This window comes from Oncorhynchus clarkii, chromosome 19, assembly GCF_045791955.1.
Source record: "Oncorhynchus clarkii lewisi isolate Uvic-CL-2024 chromosome 19, UVic_Ocla_1.0, whole genome shotgun sequence".
NCBI classification, from domain to species: Eukaryota; Metazoa; Chordata; class Actinopteri; order Salmoniformes; family Salmonidae; genus Oncorhynchus; species Oncorhynchus clarkii.
Window position 1 is genome coordinate 41465421 of NC_092165.1, and position 22763 is coordinate 41488183.

General features: G+C 42.6%; 1 protein-coding gene across 3 annotated transcripts; it reads right to left on the reverse strand.

Moving 5' to 3' along the window:
• Nucleotides 1-451: 451 nt before the first annotated feature.
• On the reverse strand, nucleotides 452-21991 carry LOC139375208 (NACHT, LRR and PYD domains-containing protein 3-like). 3 transcript variants are annotated; one of them, XM_071116791.1, is made up of 18 exons: nucleotides 21802-21972; nucleotides 19144-19280; nucleotides 18881-18997; nucleotides 18649-18762; nucleotides 18417-18530; nucleotides 18191-18304; nucleotides 17959-18072; nucleotides 17727-17840; nucleotides 17495-17608; nucleotides 17263-17376; nucleotides 17037-17144; nucleotides 11328-11412; nucleotides 10580-10808; nucleotides 2892-4698; nucleotides 2425-2598; nucleotides 2118-2291; nucleotides 1886-1932; nucleotides 454-1730 (listed from the first exon to the last, which is right to left on the reverse strand). In XM_071116791.1, the coding sequence occupies exons 2-18, from the start codon at nucleotides 19245-19247 to the stop codon at nucleotides 1192-1194; spliced, it is 4182 nt and encodes a 1393-aa protein (XP_070972892.1). In that variant the 5' UTR covers nucleotides 19248-19280; nucleotides 21802-21972; the 3' UTR covers nucleotides 454-1191. The 3 variants fall into 3 exon arrangements, 2 of the variants coding, with proteins under 2 accessions (XP_070972893.1, XP_070972892.1); XR_011627764.1 differs by having other exon boundaries at nucleotides 1651-1730; nucleotides 2110-2291; XM_071116792.1 differs by lacking the exon at nucleotides 17263-17376 and having other exon boundaries at nucleotides 452-1730; nucleotides 21802-21991.
• Between the last annotated feature and the right edge of the window lie 772 nt (nucleotides 21992-22763).

The following is a 22763-nucleotide window of genomic DNA, read 5'->3' on the forward strand; positions in this document are numbered from 1 at the left end:
GACTAACATTTTATTCTTATAGCTGTGATTAGGTCTTAAATTATAAACCAATTGCTATAGTTAGTGTGTGAATGTTTGTTGAACAAAGGATTGTGCTCCAACACTATCATAAATATGCCTTTGATTTCATCAAAGTAAACCATTCCTTTTTATGTTGTCTTTATAAGATGGACATATATACATTACGATTGTGCTCCAACATTATAAATACGCCTTTGATTTCAGTAAAGTAAATCTCAACGATTTGAGAGAAACATGGTCATGTTTCACTGATTGCCCATAAAGGAAAATGTTTCCTACATGATAGTGCTGCTTTGTTACCCAACTGATCTGGTGTCCTTTCTGTCATCCTGTGAACCCTGTTCATTGCTGCTCACAGCTATATTTCGATTCATAATATTTCTGTGGTTACAATTATGACTGAGGCATCAGAACAAACGCAGCGAAGTCAGAATCCTGAAAAGCTAGTTTTATTTACAGCAGAATATACTTTACATGAGAACAGGACTTTACATGACAAAGACAGGATATAGAATGAAACAATACACACTTTATTTCCTGTAAAACAAATTATATTTAATTACAATGTAAGATAAGTTCATATGTATGCATAGTTAGATACAGTATTTAATTTAAGTTGCTATTCCCGACATACATCACATTACTTAGTACATATGATATGCTTCAATGAATAACACACACAGTATGTAGACTACCTACATTAAAATATAAACATTTACAGAGTATTGATGCTGAACATGAGAAAGAATAAGAAATAGATACATGTATAACTTTTAAGTGGATCTCCCTCAAGATGTGGCTGTTACTCTGACTTGTAAGAACAGGAAGTTATTCTACATGGCACAGACACAGAACCATGATGCCAGACCTAAACCCTGCATAGAGGGGCTCAGCGAATTGTGCATTTACATTTAAGTCATTTAGCAGACGCTCTTATCCAGAGCGACTTACAGTTTGTACTTAAGGTAGCTAAGACAACCACATATCACAGTCATGGTAAGTAAAACTTAAAAAAAAACAGCTATCAGCAAAGTCAGTGCTGGTAAGAAAAGACAAGTGTGAGTGTTAGGCAAGCTAGATGTTTATTTTTTATTTTCAAGGGGGAGGTGTGCTGGGGACTTACTGGGCAGGGACTCTAAAGATGGGCAGGGAGAGGACTGTAGGAACAGGCTATTCTATCTGGCACAGGGACACTGCGGAATCATGACACCAAAGCCGAATTCCTAGGTAGAGTGGCTCAATGAATGTGGTGTGGAATGTGTGCAGGTGAGTCAGTGTGTCAGAGGAGACACTATAGAAGGACAGAGTGCCGGCTGACCAGTCCAGATACACTCCTACTCTGTTGGTGCTGGAAGGAGGGATAGGAATGGTAGTGGGAGTCTTATCATGCCTGGTAGTGAAGTAGTTTTTATAACAACTGAGAGCCCAGGAATTGTCATTGTATCCAAGCCCACACTCATCACCTCGTCCTTGCCTGTCAAGTCCATGGTATGCCACTCCTATGTGAGCCTCTAGGCCTCTCCACTCTACCTCCCAGTAACAGCGCCCAGTCAGACGCTCTTTGCACAGCACTTGTTTCCAGAACAGAAACCTCTCTGGGTGATAAGGATACGACTGCTCATCTTCAAGCCGTGTCACTTTCCTGTTCTTCTCAGATAGAGTCATGTCATTGTGTGCTGTGTTGGGGTCCAGGGTCAACTCACAGGCATCTGATAGAGACACAAATACGCATTTAAAGTAAGACAACAGATTTGCACCTCAAATCTGAATAGGTAGAATAAAAACTGGATGAGGTAAGGTTAAGAGTTTTGCCCAAATTTCAAGACTTCAAATATAGTCATTCTTCACTGCAACCAAGACTTACATTTCTTGAGTGCTGATTTCAAATAACACTCTTCATTATGGTCCACGCTGTGACAAAACAGAACACCACCATATTTTAGGGTGTGAGACACCATTAGAATCATAGGGTATGTTTTGTCTATTCAAAAATACAAAATATATCTTTCAATATCATACAATTGTTCGCAGTAGTTGTGTCAAAAAAGTACATTCATCAACTTAAGTTTTATGATTAACATCAATTACATTTCTACCTGAGTTTCTTCAGTCTGCAGTTTGGATCCCCTCGTACAGCAGTGAGCAGTTTCACTCCGAAATCGCCTGGGTGATTGTAGCTCAGGTCCAGCTCTTTCAGATGGGAGGGGTTTGTTCTCAGAGCTGAAGCCAATGACGCACAGCCTTCCTCTGTGACCACACAGAATGACAACCTGCAAAAAGACTTGTCACTCTTAGAAATAGACCTATTGGTTCTGTGACATCCCAAGTATTATCCATGCCATGTGAAAGGCTGCTACACATCAAGGTTATGTTAATTTATGTACAAATGGGAGAAGTACTGACCTCAGTTTCTCTAGTTTACAGTGTGGACTCTCCAGTCCAGCAGAGAGCAGCTTCACTCCAGAATCTTTCAGGTTGTTGTCAGTCAAGTCAAGCACTCTCAGCTGTGAAGAGGTTGAGCTGAGAAGTGAGGCTAATGGTTCGCAGCATCGCTCTGTAAGGTTGCATCCATTCAGCCTACACAATGGGAATACGAAAAAAACACAATATCACGCTTTTAAAGTTCCAGTCATATGTTAATATCCCCTTGCTGTGGTTTTTCAGCTATCTTAATGGAAATAATACAATGTCACTTTAAAGGAGTACTACCCTACCTACTCCTCTTGAGATCAAATGTGGTACTCAAATGTGGACCTCTATTATGTCTAGTTTACATTAAAATATCTGCCAAACAAAACTACTTTCTCAGATACCTTATGAAATCTGTCTCTATTTTAAAACAAAATATTGTTTCATAGATGTATACTTACAGAGCTGTACTGGAGGCTTTGACCACTGGCAGCAGCCTAAGAAGACCTTCCTCTGATTTGGAGTATTTCTTCAAGTCAAACACCTCCAGCTCCTCTTCTGAAGTCAGTAACACAAAAACCAGAGCTGACCACTGTGCAGGTGAGAGTTTGGCTTCTGAGAGACTTCCTGAGCTCAGGTAGCTTTGGATCTCTTCCACTAGAGAATGGTCATTCAGTTCGTTCAGACAGTGGAACAGATTGATGCACCTCTCTGGAGAGGGATTTTGCCTGATCTTCTCCTTGATGTATTTGACTGTTTCCTCATTGGTCTGTAAGCGGTTTCTTGTCTGTATCAATAGGTCTAGTAAGTGAGTGTGATTGGACTCCATTGAGAGGCCGAGAAGGAAGCGGAGGAACAGGTCCAGGTGTCCATTCCCACTCTGTAAGGCCTTGTCAACAGCACTCTTGTGGAGGATGGTTGCAGACGTGTCTTCAGACATCTGAAGTATTCTGGTAGTGGTTTCAGGTTCTGCCATTAGATTTACATTGTCATTGTTGAATGTGACAAACACATACACAGCAGCAAGAAACTCCTGGATGCTCAGATGCACAAAGCAGTACACCTTCTCCTGGTACAGCCCACTCTCCTCTCTGAAGATCTGTGTGCACACTCCCGAGTACACTGAAGCTTCTGTGACATCGATGCTACACTCTCTCAGGTCTTCCTCATAGAAGATCAGATTGCCTTTCTCCAGCTGTTGAAAGGCTAGTTTCCCCAGTTTTAGAATCATCTCTGCATCTGCTTTCATCTGTGAATCTGTCTCAGCTTTCTCTGGTCCCTCTGGATATTTCTGTGTTTTGCGCAGTATGTTGCAGATCAGGAAGTGGTTGTACATTTCAGTCAGAGTCTTGGGCATCTCTCCACTCTGTGCTTCCAACAGTTTCTCTAGAACTGTGGCAGAGATCCAACTGAAGACTGGTATGTGGCACATGATGTAGAGGCTCCTTGATGTCTTCATGTGTGTGATGATTCTGCTGGCCAGGTTCACATCACTGAATCTCTTCTTGAAGTACTCCTCCTTCTGTGGGTCACTGAACCCTCGTACCTCTGTCACCTGGTCAACATACTCAGGTGGGATCTGATTGGCAGCTGCAGGTCTGGAGGTTATCCAGAGGAGAGCAGAGGGAAGCAGATTGCCCTTGATTAGGTTTGTCAGCAGCACGTCCACTGAGGTTGATTCTGTGACATCACAACAGCCCTCGTTGTTGAAGTCTAGAGGAAGTCGACACTCATCCAGACCATCAAAGGCAAACAGAACCTTGCATTTGTCAAAGTTAGAGATTTCAGATTCTGCGGTTTCATTGAAAAAGTGATGAAGAAGTTCTATCAAGCTGTATTTCTTATCTTTCATCAAATTTAGCTCCCGAAAAGGTAGAGGAAAGATTAATTGGATATTGTGATTTGCTCTTCCTTCAGCCCAGTCCAGAATGAACTTCTGCACAGAGATTGTTTTCCCGATGCCAGCGACTCCCTTCGTCAACACAGTTCTGATATGTTTGTCTTGTCCAGGTAAGGATTCAAAGATGTCATTGCATTTGATTGCTTTTTCTTGTGCTGCTGGTCTCTTGGATGTTGTCTCAATCTGTCTCACCTCGTGTTCTTTATTGACCTCTCCACTTCCACCCTCTGTGATGTAGAGCTCTGTGTAGATCTTGTTGAGAAGAGTTGGGTTTCCTTGTTTAGCTATCCCCTCAAACACACATTCACATTTCCTCTTCAGATTGGATTTGAGTTTATTTTGACACACAGCAAGCTCACCTAGAAGACCTGAAAATGCAGACATCACTCATGTGTTACCTTAGTAAAGGGTTGAGAATCAAGTGGACATTTATGATAACCTATTCTCTTCATTGAGAAAAACATGTAAAAAGAAAATGGAGTATTAAAAGGGGAAGTTCACCCGAAAACACTTCTGGGCCCTTTTGCCACCCCCCCATCCCATGACTGCAATAGTCATTTTAATGACTTTCTCTACATCATGTTTCTGCTAACTTATTTCAGTAGGCAAATATTTGACAATTTATTTTGTTATTTTTGTATTGAAATCCAGGAAGTAGATTAATGAGTCGGGACCTAGGTCAGGACTGCTTATTAGTATTATATAAGTAATGGAAAAGGGACTTTCATCACAAAGCAAAGAACAAAAAAAAACAGTCAGTCGGACAGGATAACGTTACAGTAGCAAGCCAAATACATCACAAGCTACAGTAGCTCGCCGAATGGAAAACAAATAACGTTATAAATGACATTGTAGTGACTACAGGTGTTAGCAATTTAGCTTGCTAGCAACCTACTGTACCTTGAATGGTTGCATATTTTCCATCCATAGTGGAAAGACGGTAAACCCCCCCAAAAAAATGCTGGGTTAAAAACAACCCATTTTGGATTATTCGGTAACCCAGTGCTGGGTAAATATTGGACAGAACACAGAACATGGCCAAGATGTTCAAATGTTCATAAATGACCAGCATGGACAAATAATAATAATCACAGGCAGAACAGTTGTTTTGACCTAGCCAGTTGGGTTGTGTGAACAACCAAGCATGTTGGGTTGTTTGGATTACCCAAACATGGGTTAATTTAATAACCTCTTAAGGATCAGACACTTTTTTTCAATTTTCATTAGTTGGTTTATTTTTAACAATCAGCTGTATTCCTTAGGTTCTTTTCAGGAGGTGTGGCCTATTAGGGAGGTGGCTTTCAGATCATTATTTTTGGCCACCAGTTAAAGTCATTCCTGTTCATCATGTTATGTATATACACTGCAAATTTCTATTTTCTTTTAATATTTTTTTGCATATTATAATATAAAATTCACAACATGAATATTTGCATATCCCAACATAGTTTTTAAACTTTAATGAGCCTTAAACAAGTGTATCAGTGTTCAACCTTAACAATACAACAGAACAGATAACAGAACAGATTAACTGGAATGACATCTACTCTCACGGGTGGTCAAAAATAACTATACAATCCATATCTCAATAACCCAGCATCAATAGCCAAGCTGTTTAAATTTTTTTTTATTAATGACCCAATGCCTGCAACCCAGCTGTTGGGTCAACCAAACAACCCAGCATTTTTTAGTGTGTGAACAGAACCCGGTTTCAACCAGTCCCAAAATAATCAATAACCTTTTTACATTAAAAAACATACTTTTTTGGCAATTCAATCCCGAGACACCAATCGTTGTTTATGCAACAATAAATACACATAGCTTTTAATGCATTTTAGGTCATTTCGGAAATGTACCATCTTGATATAAAAACACAGAAAACTATATACCAAAGCAATGGACCTGTGGTGGGGGGTAAGTTGAGCCAAAGGGGGAAGTTGAGACACCCTTGTTTCTAGGAAACCATATGCAAAAATGAATAATTTGACCAAATATTTAGGGAAGATTTCATGGAGTCTGTGATAATTTCAGTCTGTGAATATTATCTGCTTGTAGTCATAGCAGATAATATTCTAATTTTTGTTGACTTTAATATTCAAAATGAAAAGTCCACAGACCCACTCCAAAAGGCTTTCGGCGCCATCATCGACTCAGTGGGTTTTGTCCAACATGTCTCTGGACCTACTCACCGTCACAGTCATGCTCTGGACCTAGTTTTGTCCCATGGAATAAATGTTGTGGATCTTAATGTTTTTCCTCATAATCCTGGACTATCGGACCACCATTTTATTAAGTTTGCAATTGCAACAAATAATCTGCTCAGACCCCAACCAAGGAACATCAAAAGTCGTGCTATAAATTCACAGGCAACAAAGATTCCTTGATGTCCTTCCAGACTGCCTCTGTCTACCCAAGGACGTCAGAGGACAAAAATCAGTTAACCACCTAAGATGAAGTTGCACCCCTAAAAACTAAAAACCTTTCTCATAAGAAACTAGCTCCCTGGTATACAGAAAAACCCAAGCTCTGAAGCAAGCTTCCAGAAAATTGGAACGGAAATGGCGCCACACCAAACTGGAAGTCTTCCGACTAGCTTGGAAAGATAGTGCACTGTACTATCGAAGAGCCCTTACTGCTGCTCGATCATCCTATTTTTCCAACATAATTGTTGAAAATAAGAACAATCCGAAATTCCTTTTTGATACTGTCGCAAAGCTAACTAAAAAGCAGCATTCCCCAAGAGAGGATGGCTTTCACTTCAGCAGTAATAAATTCATGAACTTCTTTGAGGAAAAGATCATGATTATTAGAAAGCAAATTATGGACTCCTCTTTAAATCTGCGTATTCCTTCAAAGCTCAGTTGTCCTGAGTCTGCACAACTCTGCCAGGACCTAGGATCAAGAGAGACAAGTGTTTTAGTACTATATTTCTTGACACAATGTTGAAAATAATAATGGCCTCTAAACCTTCAAGCTGCATACTGGCCACTATTGCAACTAAACTACTGAAAGAGCTGCTTCCTGTGCTTGGCCCTCCTATGTTGAACATAATAAACGGCTCTCTATCCACCGGACGTGTACCAAACTCACTAAAAGTGGCAGTAATAAAGCCTCTCTTGAAAAAGCCAAAGCTTGACCCAGAAAATATAAAAAACTATCGGCCTATATCGAATCTCAAAGATTTTAGAAAAGGCTGTTGCGCAGCAACTCACTGCCTTCCTGAAGACAAACAATGTATATGAAATGCTTCAGTCTGGTTTTAGACCCCATCATAGCACTGAGACTGCACTTGTGAAGGTGGTTAATGACCTTTTAATGGCATCAGACCGAGGCTTTGCATCTGTCCTCGTGCTCCTAGACCTTAGTGCTTCTTTTGATACCATCGATCACCACATTCTTTTGGAGAGATTGGAAACCCAAATTGGTGTACACGGACAAGTTCTGGCCTGGTTTAGATATTATCTGCTGGAAAGATATCAGTTTGTCTCTGTGAATGGTTTGTCCTCTGACAAATCAACTGTAAATGTTGGTGTTCCTCAAGGTTCCATTGTAGGACCACTATTGTTTTCACTATATATTTTACCTCTTGGGGATGTCATTCGAAAACATAATGTTAACTTTCACTGCTATGCGGATGACACACAGCTGTACATTTCAATGAAACATGGTGAAGCCCCAAAATTGCCCTCTCTAGAAGCCTGTGTTTCAGACATAAGGAAGTGGATGGCTGCAAACTTCTACTTTTAAACTCGGACAAACTAGGTCCCAAGAAACAAAGAGATTTTCTGTTGAATCTGACAATTAATCTTAATGGTTGTACAGTCGTCTCAAATAAAACTGAAGGACCTCGGCGTTACTCTGGACCCTGATCTCTCTTTTGACGAACATATCAAGACTGTTTCAAGGACAGCTTTTTTCCATCTACGTAACATTGCAAAAATCTGAAACTTTCTGTCCAGAAATTATGCAGAAAAATTCATCCATGCTTTTGTTACTTATAGGTTAGACTACTGCAATGCTCTACTTTCCGGCTACCTGGATAAAGCACTAAATCAACTTCAGTTAGTGCTAAATACGGCTGATAGAACCCTGACTAGAACCAGTTTTTTTAATCATATTACTCCAGTGCTAGCCTCTCTACACTGGCTTCCTGTCAAAGCAAGGGCTGATTTCAAGGTTTTACTGCTAACCTACAAAGCATTACATGGGCTTGCTCCTACCTATCTCTCTGATTTGGTCCTGCCGTACATACCTACACGTACGCTACGGTCACAAGACGCAGGCCTCCTAATTGTCCCTAGAATTTCTAGGCAAACAGCTGGAGGCAGGGCTTTCTCCTATAGAGCTCCATTTTTATGGAATGGTCTGCCTACCCATGTGAGAGACACAAACTCGGTCTCATCCTTTAAGTCTTTACTGAAGACTTATCTCTTCAGTGGGTCATATGATTGAGTGTAGTCTGGCCCAGGAGTGTGAAGGTGAACGGAAAGGCTCTGGAGCAATGAACTGCCCTTGCTGTCTCTGCCTGGCCGGTTCCCCTCTTTCCACTGGGATTCTCTGCCTCTAACCCTATTACAGGGGCTGAGTCACTGGCTTACTGGTGCCCTTTCATGCCGTCCCTAGGAGGGGTGCGTCACTTGAGTGGGTTGAGTCACTGATGTGATCTTCCTGTCTGGGTTGGCGCCCCCCCCCCCTTGGGTTGTGCCGTGGCGGAGATCTTTGTGGGCTATACTCGGCCTTGTCTCAGGATGGTAAGTTGGTGGTTGAATATATCCCTCTAGAGGTGTGGGGGCTGTGCTTTGGCAAAGTGGGTGGGGTTATATCCTTCCTGTTTGGCCCTGTCCGGGGGTATCATCGGATGGGGCCACAGTGTCTCCTGACCCCTCCTGTCTCAGCCTCCAGTATTTATGCTTCAGTAGTTTGTGTCAGGGGGCTAGGGTCAGTTTGTTATATCTGGAGTACTTCTCCTGTCTTATCCGGTGTCCTGTGTGAATTTAAGTATGCTCTCTCTAATTCTCTCTCTCTCTTTCTTTCTCTCTCTCGGAGGACCTGAGCCCTAGGACCATGCCTCAGGACTACCTGGCATGATGACTCCTTGCTGTCCCCAGTCCACCTGGCCGTGCTGCTGCTCCAGTTTCAACTGTTCTGCCTGTGATTATTATTATTTGACCATGCTGGTCATTTATGAACATTTGAACATCTTGGCCATGTTCTGTTATAATCTCCACCCGGCACAGCCAGAAGAGGACTGGCCACCCCTCATAGCCTGGTTCCTCTCTAGGTTTCTTCCTAGGTTTTGGCCTTTCTAGAGAGTTTTTCCTAGCTACCGTGCTTCTACACCTGCATTGCTTGCTGTTTGGGGTTTTAGGCTGGGTTTCTGTACAGCACTTTGAGATATCAGCTGATGTACGAAGGGCTATATAAATAAATTTGATTTGATTTGTGAAGGAAGAAACCACATGGAAAAAGTGGTAAGCAAGTTAGGTGATTTGAAAAAAAATCACCAAGTCAATTGAATTTATTGCGTTAGAGGTTTCCTGATGCTTGCATCTAAAACAAAGTAGATAATTTTAAAATTGTTCTATACATCAGTTGGAGTCTCTATAAGCTTCAATATGCGGTCTTACACCTAACATGAAAGTGCACCGTTGTAGCTGTATGGGGCTAATATAGTCAAAATGTATGCCTTAGTGTAAGTTGAGCCAATGGCCATGCAATGTATTATCACTGGGATATGATGTAACAACAGGACCTGGCCTATGTTAAAAGTGTTTTTTTTAAAGTACCAAATGTTTGTGAGGTGTTAAGCATGTTTTGAAATATGCTTAAAATTATTAAAAAGACAAAAAAGCAATTGTGTTTCAGAAATAAAGATACACATGGTTTTTAAAAGGTTCTGGCAATATTCCATTCAGTACAGAAATGTGTAGGAGCTTAACTTACCCTGTCCCGTGGATCAACTTACCCCATACCCAGAGATCACTTTTTTTGGACAAGCTATGTTTTCAGAACTGTAATGTTTAAATTAATTTTGATTATTTCCAGGGATACACACAATCCTGAAATATATGTATATCTCTTTATTATAAATAATACTATATTTCCCTCGACAGAGTGATGTTGAATAAATAAAAAAATGCTCAACCCCACTCTCCCCTACTGACAAACAGCCAGGCAATCATTATAAATGGTCCAGAAGTATTTTGGGGTGAACTTCCCCTTTAAGGAATAAAGCCAGGAACCTCTTACTGTTCTCCAGTGTGTCAGCAAGCTCCTTCTGGTTCATTTTCCTCAGAATGTGCAGTGTGATCTTCAGTGCCCCCTCTCTGGGAATGCTCTCCTGCTCCACATCTTCAGCGTCCACCAATTCCTTATCCTCTGTCTGACTCTCAAAGCATTCTCTGAGATCTGGACACAGAATCTTCTTGAACTTCTTCAGCTCCCGTTTTACCAAAGCAATGGCATTTTTTTCAACCAACTGAAATGGATCAAAGGGTGTGAAAACCAATACAGTATGTATATGAATACAAAGATATAATACAAAATACTGAGGTTGGGAAAGTAAGGGAAATTGTAAGTAAGCATTTCACGGTAAGGTTGTATTCGGCGCATGTGACAAATCAAATTTGATATGCAACCAAAAATACATTATATGTTAATGAGATACTTTGGGATTTTGGCAATGAAGCCCTTTTATGTCTCTGCATCCAGTATGAAGGAAGTTAGAGGTAGTTTTGCGAGCCAATGCTAACTAGTATTAGCGCAATGACGAAGTCTATGGTATCTACTAGCATGCTAGCAGTTACCACAGACTTCCAGCCATTGCGCTAACACTAGTTAGCAATTGCGCTAACACTAGTTAGCAATTGCGCTAACGTTAGCAACTTCCTTCAAACTGCATGCCGAGACATAAAAATGGTATCCACGAGTTCATCTGACTCTGGGGAAGTAGATTAAACACTGCCGAATAACACATGTGAGACATAAGCCAGCCCACCCTGAATATGGAAGACAGTTCTGTTTGATGATTCTGGGAAGACTGACCACTGGGAACTTCTGACTCTGATCTCTCCTTTTTGTCTCTGTGGACAAAACATAAGATTTCACTTTACAACAACTGAAGGAAGGCCAGCTACAGGGAGGGGGTGGCACAGAGATGCCCCCGGCACCTCTCCGCCACCAATAGATGTACAAGGAGAAAAGTATTGAGCAGTGTTGGTTCCCTGGCTGATGACCATAGATGTCCAGAAGGAAATCACCCACCCGGTACAAATCATTTTTGTGTTACATAAATAGTCCACCCACCAAAAAAGGCTACAGAAAAGGTGTTTTATAGTCCAGGAAGCAAAACATGTCAACATCATTATGTAGATAATTTTATTAAGATGAATAGTTTGACCTTCAACTTGTAAAAGCTGCACATGAATTAAAATGTACATATTTGAAATTGTTTTGGATTATTTCCCATAGCAACGTTAATTAGGTTGCCATGTTACATCTTGGTTACAATTGTTACACATGTTCCGTTGTCCATGCTTGCAGAAAGCAGCGCATGTACAATCTGTCCAATCAAAGATGGCGTAGCAGTGCAGACGTGGTTTGTCGTCCTCTCGTGTACTTTTTTTTTCTTCGTATTATTTGTATATATTTCAATTTATTTTCAATCTCTTTTCCATTTTTAAATTAAATATACCTTCCGGTAACCCGCCTCACCTAATGTGACACGGATCCGCTCATTTTTAGACCTTATAGCCAGAACCTCCATCAGAAGCTAGCCATCAGAAGCTAACCAGTTAGCCATCAGCTAACCAGCTAATTAGCTACTAGCTATTTAGTCAATGTTAGCCACTGCTAGCGGCCTTTACCTTCTGCACAGACACCAGACGTTTTTTAAGCCTGAATAATACTTGCCAGGCTGCCAGTATCGGACTGTTTTCTCCACTACAATGCCGGATTCCTGCCGTAAACCCTGGACCATTACTCCTGATCATCACAGCTAGCTAGCTGCCACCGAGTGACCCAGCCCCGAAGCTAGCCCTGTGCCAGGCCCACCTCCCGGACTACTCTGTGATCACTCGGCTACACAGCCGATGCCTCCCGGACTCTACCCCAACACGGCTAGAATCCACTACTCCACCGGATCCTTGCCATAAGCTTTGCATCGGATCATCGCTGCTAGCTAGCTGCTACCGAGTGGCTATAGTGGCTAACGCCCCTGCCCCGAAGCTAGCTTACTACAACTACAATACCTCTTTCGCCATCTGGCCTGGACCCTTTGTCGACACGGCGCCCCGCCATACCACCATGATTGGTCCGCCGACGTAACTCCATCCGCTGTGCCCTCAACCGGCCTTTGCCGGATGTCGGAGCAAGAACAGATATAGCCCTTGGTTCACTACAGACCTGACTTCCCTTGACCAGCACAAAAACATCCTGTGGCGGACTCCACTAGCATCGAATAGTCCCCGCGATATGCAACTTTTCAGGGAAGTCAGGAACCAAAGTCAGTCAGGAAAGCAAAGGTTAGCTTTTTCAAACAGAAATTTGCTTCCTGTTGCTCTAACTCCAAAAGCCCGAATCATATCTCTATGACTGGCCATGCTTTCCTCCTGGCTACCCCAACTCCTGGCACCCCCCCTCAGCTACTTGCCCAAGCCTCCCCAGCTTCTCCTTCACCAAAATCCAGATAACAGATGTTCTGAAAGAGCTACAAAACCTGGACCCGTACAAATCAGCTGGGCTAGACAATCTGGACCATCTCTTTCTGAAATTATCCACCGCCATTGTTGCAACCCCTATTAACAGTCTGTTCAACCTCTCTTTCGTATCGTCCGAGATCCCCAAAGATTGAAAAGCTGCCGCGGTCATCCCCCTATTCAAAGGGGGTGACACTCTAGACCAAATTTGTAATAGACCTATATCCATCCTGCCCTGCCTTTCTAAAGTCTTTGAAACCCAAGTTAATAAACAGATCACTGACCATCTTGAATCCCACCGTACAGTCTCCGCTGTGCAATCTGGTTTCCGAGCTGGTCACGGGTGCACCTCAGCCATGCTCAAGGTACTAAACGATATCATAACTACCAGTGATAAAAGACAGTACTGTGCAGCCATCTTCATCAACCTGGCCAAGGCTTTCGACTCTGTCAATCACCGTATTCTTATCGGCAGACTCAACAGCATTAGATTCTCAAATGACTGCCTCGCCTGGTTCACCAACTACTTCTCTGATAAGAGTTTAGTGTGTCAAATCGGAGGGCCTGTTGTCCGGGCCTCTGGCAGTCTCTATGGGGTTGCCACAGGATTCAATTCTTGGGCCGACTCTCTTCTCTGTATATATCAATGATGTCGCTCTTGCTGCGGGTGATTCCCTGATCCACCTCTATGCAGACGACCATTCTGTATACATCTGGCCCTTCTTTGGACACTGGGTTAACTAACTTCGAAATGAGCTTCAATGCCATACAACACTCCTTCCGTGGCCTCCAACTGCTCTTAAGCGCTAGTAAAACCATTTGCTGCCCGCACCCGCCCTACCAACTAGCATCACTACTCTGGACGGTTCTGACTTAGAATATGTGGACAACTACAAATACAGTGCCTTGCGAAAGTATTCGGCCCCCTTGAACTTTGCGACCTTTTGCCACATTTCAGGCTTCAAACATAAAGATATAAAACTGTATTTTTTTTGTGAAGAATCAACAACAAGTGGGACACAATCATGAAGTGGAACGACATTTATTGGATATTTCAAACTTTTTTAACAAATCAAAAACTGAAAAATTGGGCGTGCAAAATTATTCAGCCCCTTTACTTTCAGTGCAGCAAACTCTCTCCAGAAGTTCAGTGAGGATCTCTGAATGATCCAATGTTGACCTAAATGACTAATGATGATAAATACAATCCACCTGTGTGTAATCAAGTCTCCGTATAAATGCACCTGCACTGTGATAGTCTCAGAGGTCCGTTAAAAGCGCAGAGAGCATCATGAAGAACAAGGAACACACCAGGCAGGTCCGAGATACTGTTGTGAAGAAGTTTAAAGCCGGATTTGGATACAAAAAGATTTCCCAAGCTTTAAACATCCCAAGGAGCACTGTGCAAGCGATAATATTGAAATGGAAGGAGTATCAGACCACTGCAAATCTACCAAGACCTGGCCGTCCCTCTAAACTTTCAGCTCATACAAGGAGAAGACTGATCAGAGATGCAGCCAAGAGGCCCATGATCACTCTGGATGAACTGCAGAGATCTACAGCTGAGGTGGGAGACTCTTTCCATAGGACAACAATCAGTCGTATATTGCACAAATCTGGCCTTTATGGAAGAGTGGCAAGAAGAAAGCCATTTCTTAAAGATATCCATAAAAAGTGTCGTTTAAAGTTTGCCACAAGCCACCTGGGAGACACACCAAACATGTGGAAGAAGGTGCTCTGGTCAGATGAAACCAAAATTGAACTTTTTGGCAACAATGCAAAACGTTATGTTTGGCGTAAAAGCAACACAGCTGAACACACCATCCCCACTGTCAAACATGGTGGTGGCAGCATCATGGTTTGGGCCTGCTTTTCTTCAGCAGGGACAGGGAAGATGGTTAAAATTGATGGGAAGATGGATGGAGCCAAATACAGGACCATTCTGGAAGAAAACCTGATGGAGTCTGCAAAAGACCTGAGACTGGGACGGAGATTTGTCTTCCAACAAGACAATGATCCAAAACATAAAGCAAAATCTACAATGGAATGGTTCAAAAATAAACATATCCAGGTGTTAGAATGGCCAAGTCAAAGTCCAGACCTGAATCCAATCGAGAATCTGTGGAAAGAACTGAAAACTGCTGTTCACAAAAGCTCTCCATCCACCCTCACTGAGCTCAAGCTGTTTTGCAAGGAGGAATGGGAAAAAATGTCAGTCTCTCGATGTGCAAAACTGATAGAGACATACCCCAAGCGACTTACAGCTGTAATCGCAGCAAAAGGTGGCGCTGCAAAGTATTAACTTAAGGGGGCTGAATAATTTTGCACACCCAATTTTTCAGTTTTTGATTTGTTAAAAAAGTTTGAAATATCCAATAAATGTCGTTCCACTTCATGATTGTGTCCCACTTGTTGTTGATTCTTCACAAAAAAATACAGTTTTATATCTTTATGTTTGAAGCCTGAAATGTGGCAAAAGGTCGCCGAATACTTTCGCAAGGCACTGTACCTAGGTGTCTAGCTAGACTGTAAATTCTCCTTCCAGACTCATATCAAACATCTACAATCCAAAATGAAATCTAAAATCGGCTTCCTATTTCGCAACAAAGCTTCCTTTACTCACACCGCCAAACATACCCTCATAAAACTGACTATCCTACTGATCCTTGACTTCGGCGATGTCATTTACAAAATAGCCTCCAACACTCTACTCAGCAAACTGGATGCAGTCTATCACAGTGCCATCCGTTTTGTCACCAAAGCCCCATATACCGCCAACCACTGCGACCTGTATGCTCTTGCCGGCTGGCCCTCGCTACATATTCATCGCCAGAATCACTGGCTCCAAGTTATCTATAAGTCTATGATTGGTAAAGATCCGACTTATCTCAGCTCACTGGTCACGATAACAACACCCACCCGTAGCACGCGCTCCAGCTGGTATATTGCACGGGTCATCCCCAAAGCCAACACCTCATTTGGCCACCTTTCCTTCCAGTTCTCTGCTAGCAATGACTGGAACAAATTGCAAAAATCGCTGAAGCTGGAGACTTATATTTCCCTCACTAACTTTAAACATCAGCTATCTGAGGAGCTAACCGATCGCTGCAGCTGTACATAGCCCATCTGTAAATAGCCCACCCAATCTACCTACCTCATCCCCATATTGTTTTTATTTACTTTTCTGCTCTTTTGCACAACAGTATTTCCACTTGCACATCATCATCTGCTCATCTATCACTCCAGTGTTAATTTGTTAAATTGTAATTACTTCGCTACTATGGTCTATTTATTACCTTACCTCCTCACGCCATTTGCACACACTGGAGTGTTGTTTTTTTATATTGTGTTATCGACTGTACGCTTGTTTATTCCATGTGTAACTCTGTGTTATTGTTTTTGTCGCACTGCTTTGCTTTATCTTGGCCAGGTCGCAGTTGTAAATGAGAACTTGTTCTCAACTAGCCTACCTGGTTAAATAAAGGTAAAAAAATATATAAATAAATGTGACCGAAGGAATCCTGAAATAATACAAGATAAGAAGCTGTTGAAACATGCTAAATATTTTTTTTCCTCAGATGCCAGAACAGCGCTTTATTTAGCTTGCCAGGAGCTTGATTGTTTTGAGAGCTGGTCTAGCAAACGTTGTGCTGTCATTATACAAAAGTAGGCAAAAAGCAATACAGCCCTTAAAGGCTAAATACAGCTGCAAAAACATATTATAGTAACTGAGAATATCATGATAAATCATGTTTATTCATTGCGAGGTTCCTCCTGATCAGTGAAGGTAAGATGTTGGTTCTTGAGCAGATGCAAGGACAAAGTTCTGTGCACCAGTGTGAAACAAAAGTAAGGTGAAACACGGGAAATTACCCAAGATGTGCAACTTTTACATGTTTTGAATCACATATTGTTCATGTTAATAAAATTATCTATATAATGATGTTGACATTTTCAGTTTACGCTTCCTGGACCACCGAACACCACAACAGGTCTCTGAGATCACTTACCGTTGTCTTATGGTGATGTCTCTGAACTCTATTGGATGACCGATAGACTTGACACTCTTCATGGACAGACAGCTGGGTGTAGAGGAGTCTGGTCTCTCCATCTGGTTCCTGTTGAAAGGAACACAGTAATCAGAGCTGTTAAAACTATGTTCAGAATAAGTACATATTCTGCTAGTTTCACAACATGGTAAAAAGGAGAGGGTCGAGGAAATCATCAAACACAAACTTGTGATCAGTAGAAACATCTCTCCTCTGGAACTCTATGGGATGCCCCATTGACTTGTCACTCTTCATGGACAGACAGCTGGGTGTAGAGGAGTCTGGTCTCTCCATCTGGTTCCTGTTGAAAGGAACACAGTAATCAGAGCTGTTAAAACTATGTTCAGAATAAGTACATATTCTGCTAGTTTCACAACATGGTAAAAAGGAGAGGGTCGAGGAAATCATCAAACACAAACTTGTGATCAGTAGAAACATCTCTCCTCTGGAACTCTATGGGATGCCCCATTGACTTGTCACTCTTCATGGACAGACAGCTGGGTGTAGAGGAGTCTGGTCTCTCCATCTGGTTCCTGTTGAAAGGAACACAGTAATCAGAGCTGTTAAAACTATGTTCAGAATAAGTACATATTCTGCTAGTTTCACAACATGGTAAAAAGGAGAGGGTCGAGGAAATCATCAAACACAAACTTGTGATCAGTAGAAACATCTCTCCTCTGGAACTCTATGGGATGCCCCATTGACTTGTCACTCTTCATGGACAGACAGCTGGGTGTAGAGGAGTCTGGTCTCTCCATCTGGTTCCTGTTGAAAGGAACACAGTAATCAGAGCTGTTAAAACTATGTTCAGAATAAGTACATATTCTGCTAGTTTCACAACATGGTAAAAAAGAGAGGGTCGAGGAAATCATCAAACACAAACTTGTGATCAGTAGAAACATCTCTCCTCTGGAACTCTATGGGATGCCCCATTGACTTGTCACTCTTCATGGACAGACAGCTGGGTGTAGAGGAGTCTGGTCTCTCCATCTGGTTCCTGTTGAAAGGAACACAGTAATCAGAGCTGTTAAAACTATGTTCAGAATAAGTACATATTCTGCTAGTTTCACAACATGGTAAAAAGGAGAGGGTCGAGGAAATCATCAAACACAAACTTGTGATCAGTAGAAACATCTCTCCTCTGGAACTCTATGGGATGCCCCATTGACTTGTCACTCTTCATGGACAGACAGCTGGGTGTAGAGGAGTCTGGTCTCTCCATCTGGTTCCTGTTGAAAGGAACACAGTAATCAGAGCTGTTAAAACTATGTTCAGAATAAGTACATATTCTGCTAGTTTCACAACATGGTAAAAAGGTCGAGGAAATCATCAAACACAAACTTGTGATCAGTAGAAACATCTCTCCTCTGGAACTCTATGGGATGCCCCATTGACTTGTCACTCTTCATGGACAGACAGCTGGGTGTAGAGGAGTCTGGTCTCTCCATCTGGTTCCTGTTGAAAGGAACACAGTAATCAGAGCTGTTAAAACTATGTTCAGAATAAGTACATATTCTGCTAGTTTCACAACATGGTAAAAAAGAGAGGGTCGAGGAAATCATCAAACACAAACTTGTGATCAGTAGAAACATCTCTCCTCTGGAACTCTATGGGATGCCCCATTGACTTGTCACTCTTCATGGACAGACAGCTGGGTGTAGAGGAGTCTGGTCTCTCCATCTGGTTCCTGTTGAAAGGAACACAGTAATCAGAGCTGTTAAAACTATGTTCAGAATAAGTACATATTCTGCTAGTTTCACAACATGGTAAAAAGGAGAGGGTCGAGGAAATCATCAAACACAAACTTGTGATCAGTAGAAACATCTCTCCTCTGGAACTCTATGGGATGCCCCATTGACTTGTCACTCTTCATGGACAGACAGCTGGGTACAGGGGAGACTGGTCTCTCCTTCTGGATTGGGCTTTAACACAACAAAGACAGATCTTCAGACAAGCTAGTTTAGCACACTCTGAAAAATACAGGCTAATTTAATTTCCATCCCTGCATATTATCACTGCTGAGCTTTGAGATGGATACACAAGATAACACCATCTCTTTTTTACTCACCTTTCTGTTACATTGGTGGAGGCAGTGGCCCCCTCCTCTCTGTCCCCAGAAATACTCCTTTTAGAAGCAGTGTCACTCCTCTCTTTCTCCCCAGAGAAACTCATTTTACAGGCAGTGCTCCCCTCCTCTCTGTTTTACTGTAGAAAAAGAAAGGGAACAAGTAAGATGAGATTCAGGGCAGCCTGGAAAATAAATCAAGAAAACTTGTACTGAGAGTGTTCTGACTGGGTGCATTACAGTATGTTTGGTATGGCAAATAACTGTAGCTTACACCACCTTAAGGCTTACACAAAGGAATGTGAAAACAGCACAGAAAATCACTGCAACAGAGCTGCTATGCATAAATGACCTTTTCACCAATCACTGTCACAGCAAGGCACTCGTTCTGTATAGCTTAGTTAAGGACGGCCATTCTCGTTGTATTGTTGTGGCAGAGCCCCACCTGTTTAGCTACACATATACACATACATTGTGGTATCCCGGGAGGTCACCCTCTTGGTGATAGAGGGGAGGTACATGCCGCAACGCTGGCTCCCTCTGCTGGGAGTACATGGGCTGGGTACCCCGACACTGATGGCTCCAAGTAGAGGTAATTAGGGGAGTGTGCAGGCCACATAAAGGGAGCACCGTGGCACACCGCAAGGAAAAACAGAGACAGACACGGAGCAGACCCTGAGAAGAACGACCGAGCCAAACCTACGTTATTTTGTTATGTTTATTTTGTTGCCTAGTCAAGTCGTGTTTTCTGACTAGAACCTCCCTGTCTCTGTGTTAATCTTTGCACGCTCAACCCAACACCCCACGGATTACCACATATGGTGGAGAATGCGGGCATCTCAGTAGCTTTGGGTGCCATGCGGTTGAGAGTACAGAGATTACCATGGAGGAACTGGTGGCTCAGTTTATCCTCAGCGAGCAGAAGCAACAGGCTCTCCAGGAGCGAGCACTGGAGGAACAACACCAACAAAAACTCAGACTGGAAGCAGATGTAGCCCAGATGAAGGATGGGATGGCTGAGGAGTCTAGCCCAAATTAGTTCCTGGTTAAGTTAATGGAGGAAGATGATGTGGAGATGTATTTGTGCACCTTCGAGGGGACGGCGCAGATGGAAGGATGGCCCTCCCATATGAGATGAAGTCGGAGAGCATGCAGAACCCCCAGAGCCTGGAGGAATTGCTGACAGTGGTGAAAACCCACCAGAACACCCAGGACCTGCTGAAAGGGGCCCGGGATGAGAGAGTGGACACGGGGATGGGGAAGAAAAGCACAGAGAGAGGCGAGGGGCTGAAGGGGGCCCGGACGGAACCAGCCGAGGCTGTGAAGCGGGAGGGCGACCTGAACCGACGCCGACATCCGCTGCTGGACCTAGATCAGAGGCGCTGCTATGAGTGTGCCATGCCGGGACACCTTGCGTGGAGCTTCCCGGGCCGGGAGGAGTCCATGCCCTCTGCATCCCCCCAGCTCCGGGGTAACCCGAATGGCGAGTTAAGTCACCTCCTGTTGGGCACACACAGACAGCCCCTCTGGTGGTTCCTGTACGAATCAATGGCGTCGATGCCAGCGCTCTGCTGGACTCTGGCAGCATGGTGACCCTGGCCCAACCGCAGTGGCTCACAAGAGAGGGGAAAGACAAACCGGGAGATGAGGAGGTGACAGTGTCCTGTGTACATGAAGAGGTACCCAGCTGTGCCAGTGTGGATAACCGCTCCAAGGGGGGAGTGCCAGATGCGCACAGGGGCTGTTCCTAAACTGCCCATGCCCATTCTCTGCAGTAGAGATTGCCCTCTCTTCCAGGCATGCGCGTGAGGTAGAAAGGAGAGGAAAAAGGATGGCCGCCTGCACAATCCCCGACCTGCTGTGGGAGGTGTCCACTTCCGGTTCTGACTTGGTGTACAGGGAGAACACTGTAAGACCATGTTCTGAATTCTGTCGCTGTATATTTCAAAAGGGCTAAACAAATAGTTATTGAGTAACGTTACGTCCGTCCTAGCTCGCTCATTAATGTCTTAATCGAAATTACGGACATTTTTATCCGACTCTTATCCGCTTGTCGTCCCCTTATGCCATAGTTTGTACATCTCAATTGTCATTAGAAACCACATTTGTTTAGGCAAGTCAACCATATCAGCTATGTTAAAAAAAAAGGAGTAAATGAGGATGAATGAACTGTTTCGCTGCCAGACAAGGCTCCGCATATAGCCAGGTGTTGCAGTGCTAAGATGTTGGGACAGCTTTATGTAGGCCCTAACAGTTCGTGGGCACCGTTATACTGCAATTAATGTGGTGTAGTGGCTTTGCTGGCATGCATCCCACTGTTTTGCCCCACCAAGATTTACATGCTAAAATAGCAACTGCAGATGTATAACTCCCATTTATATTTGGATTTGGTCATCGTCCAAAAAGTTATTACAGCTTTAAGACCAAGTGATATTCGCTGTTATTTTAGAAATGGACATCTACAAAATGACTTCGACAGTCTATATTAGCCATATATATAACTCAAAAGAGAAGTCGTTTTACAATCGGAGTTATTTGTATCTCTTCTTGTCATGCACTGAATGTAAATTATCTGTCCATATAAACCCCACACCCCTAGAGTGCAGTTCTGCAGCAAAAAACATTGACGGTTTTAATATTAAAACGTATTTTAAAGCCTACCTTTCATCGATCTAATGCGTGTTCGAGTGAAGTTTCACTTTCCAAATGAATGTGTTTCTATGGGCGCACGTCATCAAACATAGGCGCTAGTGGAATGGAACATTTAAAAAATTGTCAGAGGCTGCGGATTGTAGTTAGTAACCCTAACCATTTTACATTTCAACCATGAATGCTAATTCTTCAATTTTTACTGGTGAACCGTCCCAACCTGGACTCAGGGGTAGACGTAACATAGTAAAGTAAATCTGGAACAATCCAATTAGTATGTTACATTTTGTATGGTATATATTCATTTGTGGATTTCCATCATCCATTTCATATGCCATGTTATGAATTGCAATTCGTAGAATATGTTCAGAATTTGCTAAACTTATTTCTTACGAATTTCAATTTGTTGTGGGTAATGTTAGCTAGGGGTTAAGTGTTAAGGTTAGGTTTATTAGGGGAAGGTTTAGCTAACATGCTCTATACTAGAGCTTTTGTCAAATTAAATCAAATTGTATGTCACATGCACCTAATACAACAGGTGTAGTAGACCTTACCGTGAAATGCCTACTTACAAGCCCTTAACTAAATAAACTAAAGTTTTTTTTTTTTATCAAATCAAAAAGTAACAAGAAAAGTACATAACAACAGCGAGGCTATATACAGTGTCAATGTGTCGAGTCAATGTGCGCGGGTACAGGTTAGGTCATTTGTAATTTGACTATGGATAGATAGAAAGGGAAAGTTCACCCTAGCTCTACCACTGCATATATATAGTCATTACTACATTACGTGTTTGTCATGAACATCAAAATTACACCACAAGCTAGACCACAAGCTAGAACGAACGCAATTGAATTTTACTGGTACAATAATAATAATAGTATTCTACATAACATAACCGAAAATATAGTAGCACCGCCTAACGGCGTCAGCATACTTCCGTTCTGTTTGTCCATTTTGAGAAGCCGTAGCCA

Bases quoted from the DNA above. Each gene is read 5' to 3' on its own strand.
- LOC139375208 (XM_071116791.1), bottom strand. From the start codon at position 19,247: ATGAGTTTCTCTGGGGAGAAAGAGAGGAGTGACACTGCTTCTAAAAGG. The intron at 18,763-18,880 runs GTTTGTGTTTGA...TCCTTTCAACAG, and splicing joins GATGTTTCTACTGATCACAA to GAACCAGATGGAGAGACCAG. The intron at 2,292-2,424 runs GTCAGTACTTCT...GTCTTTTTGCAG, and splicing joins TGTAAACTAGAGAAACTGAG to GTTGTCATTCTGTGTGGTCA.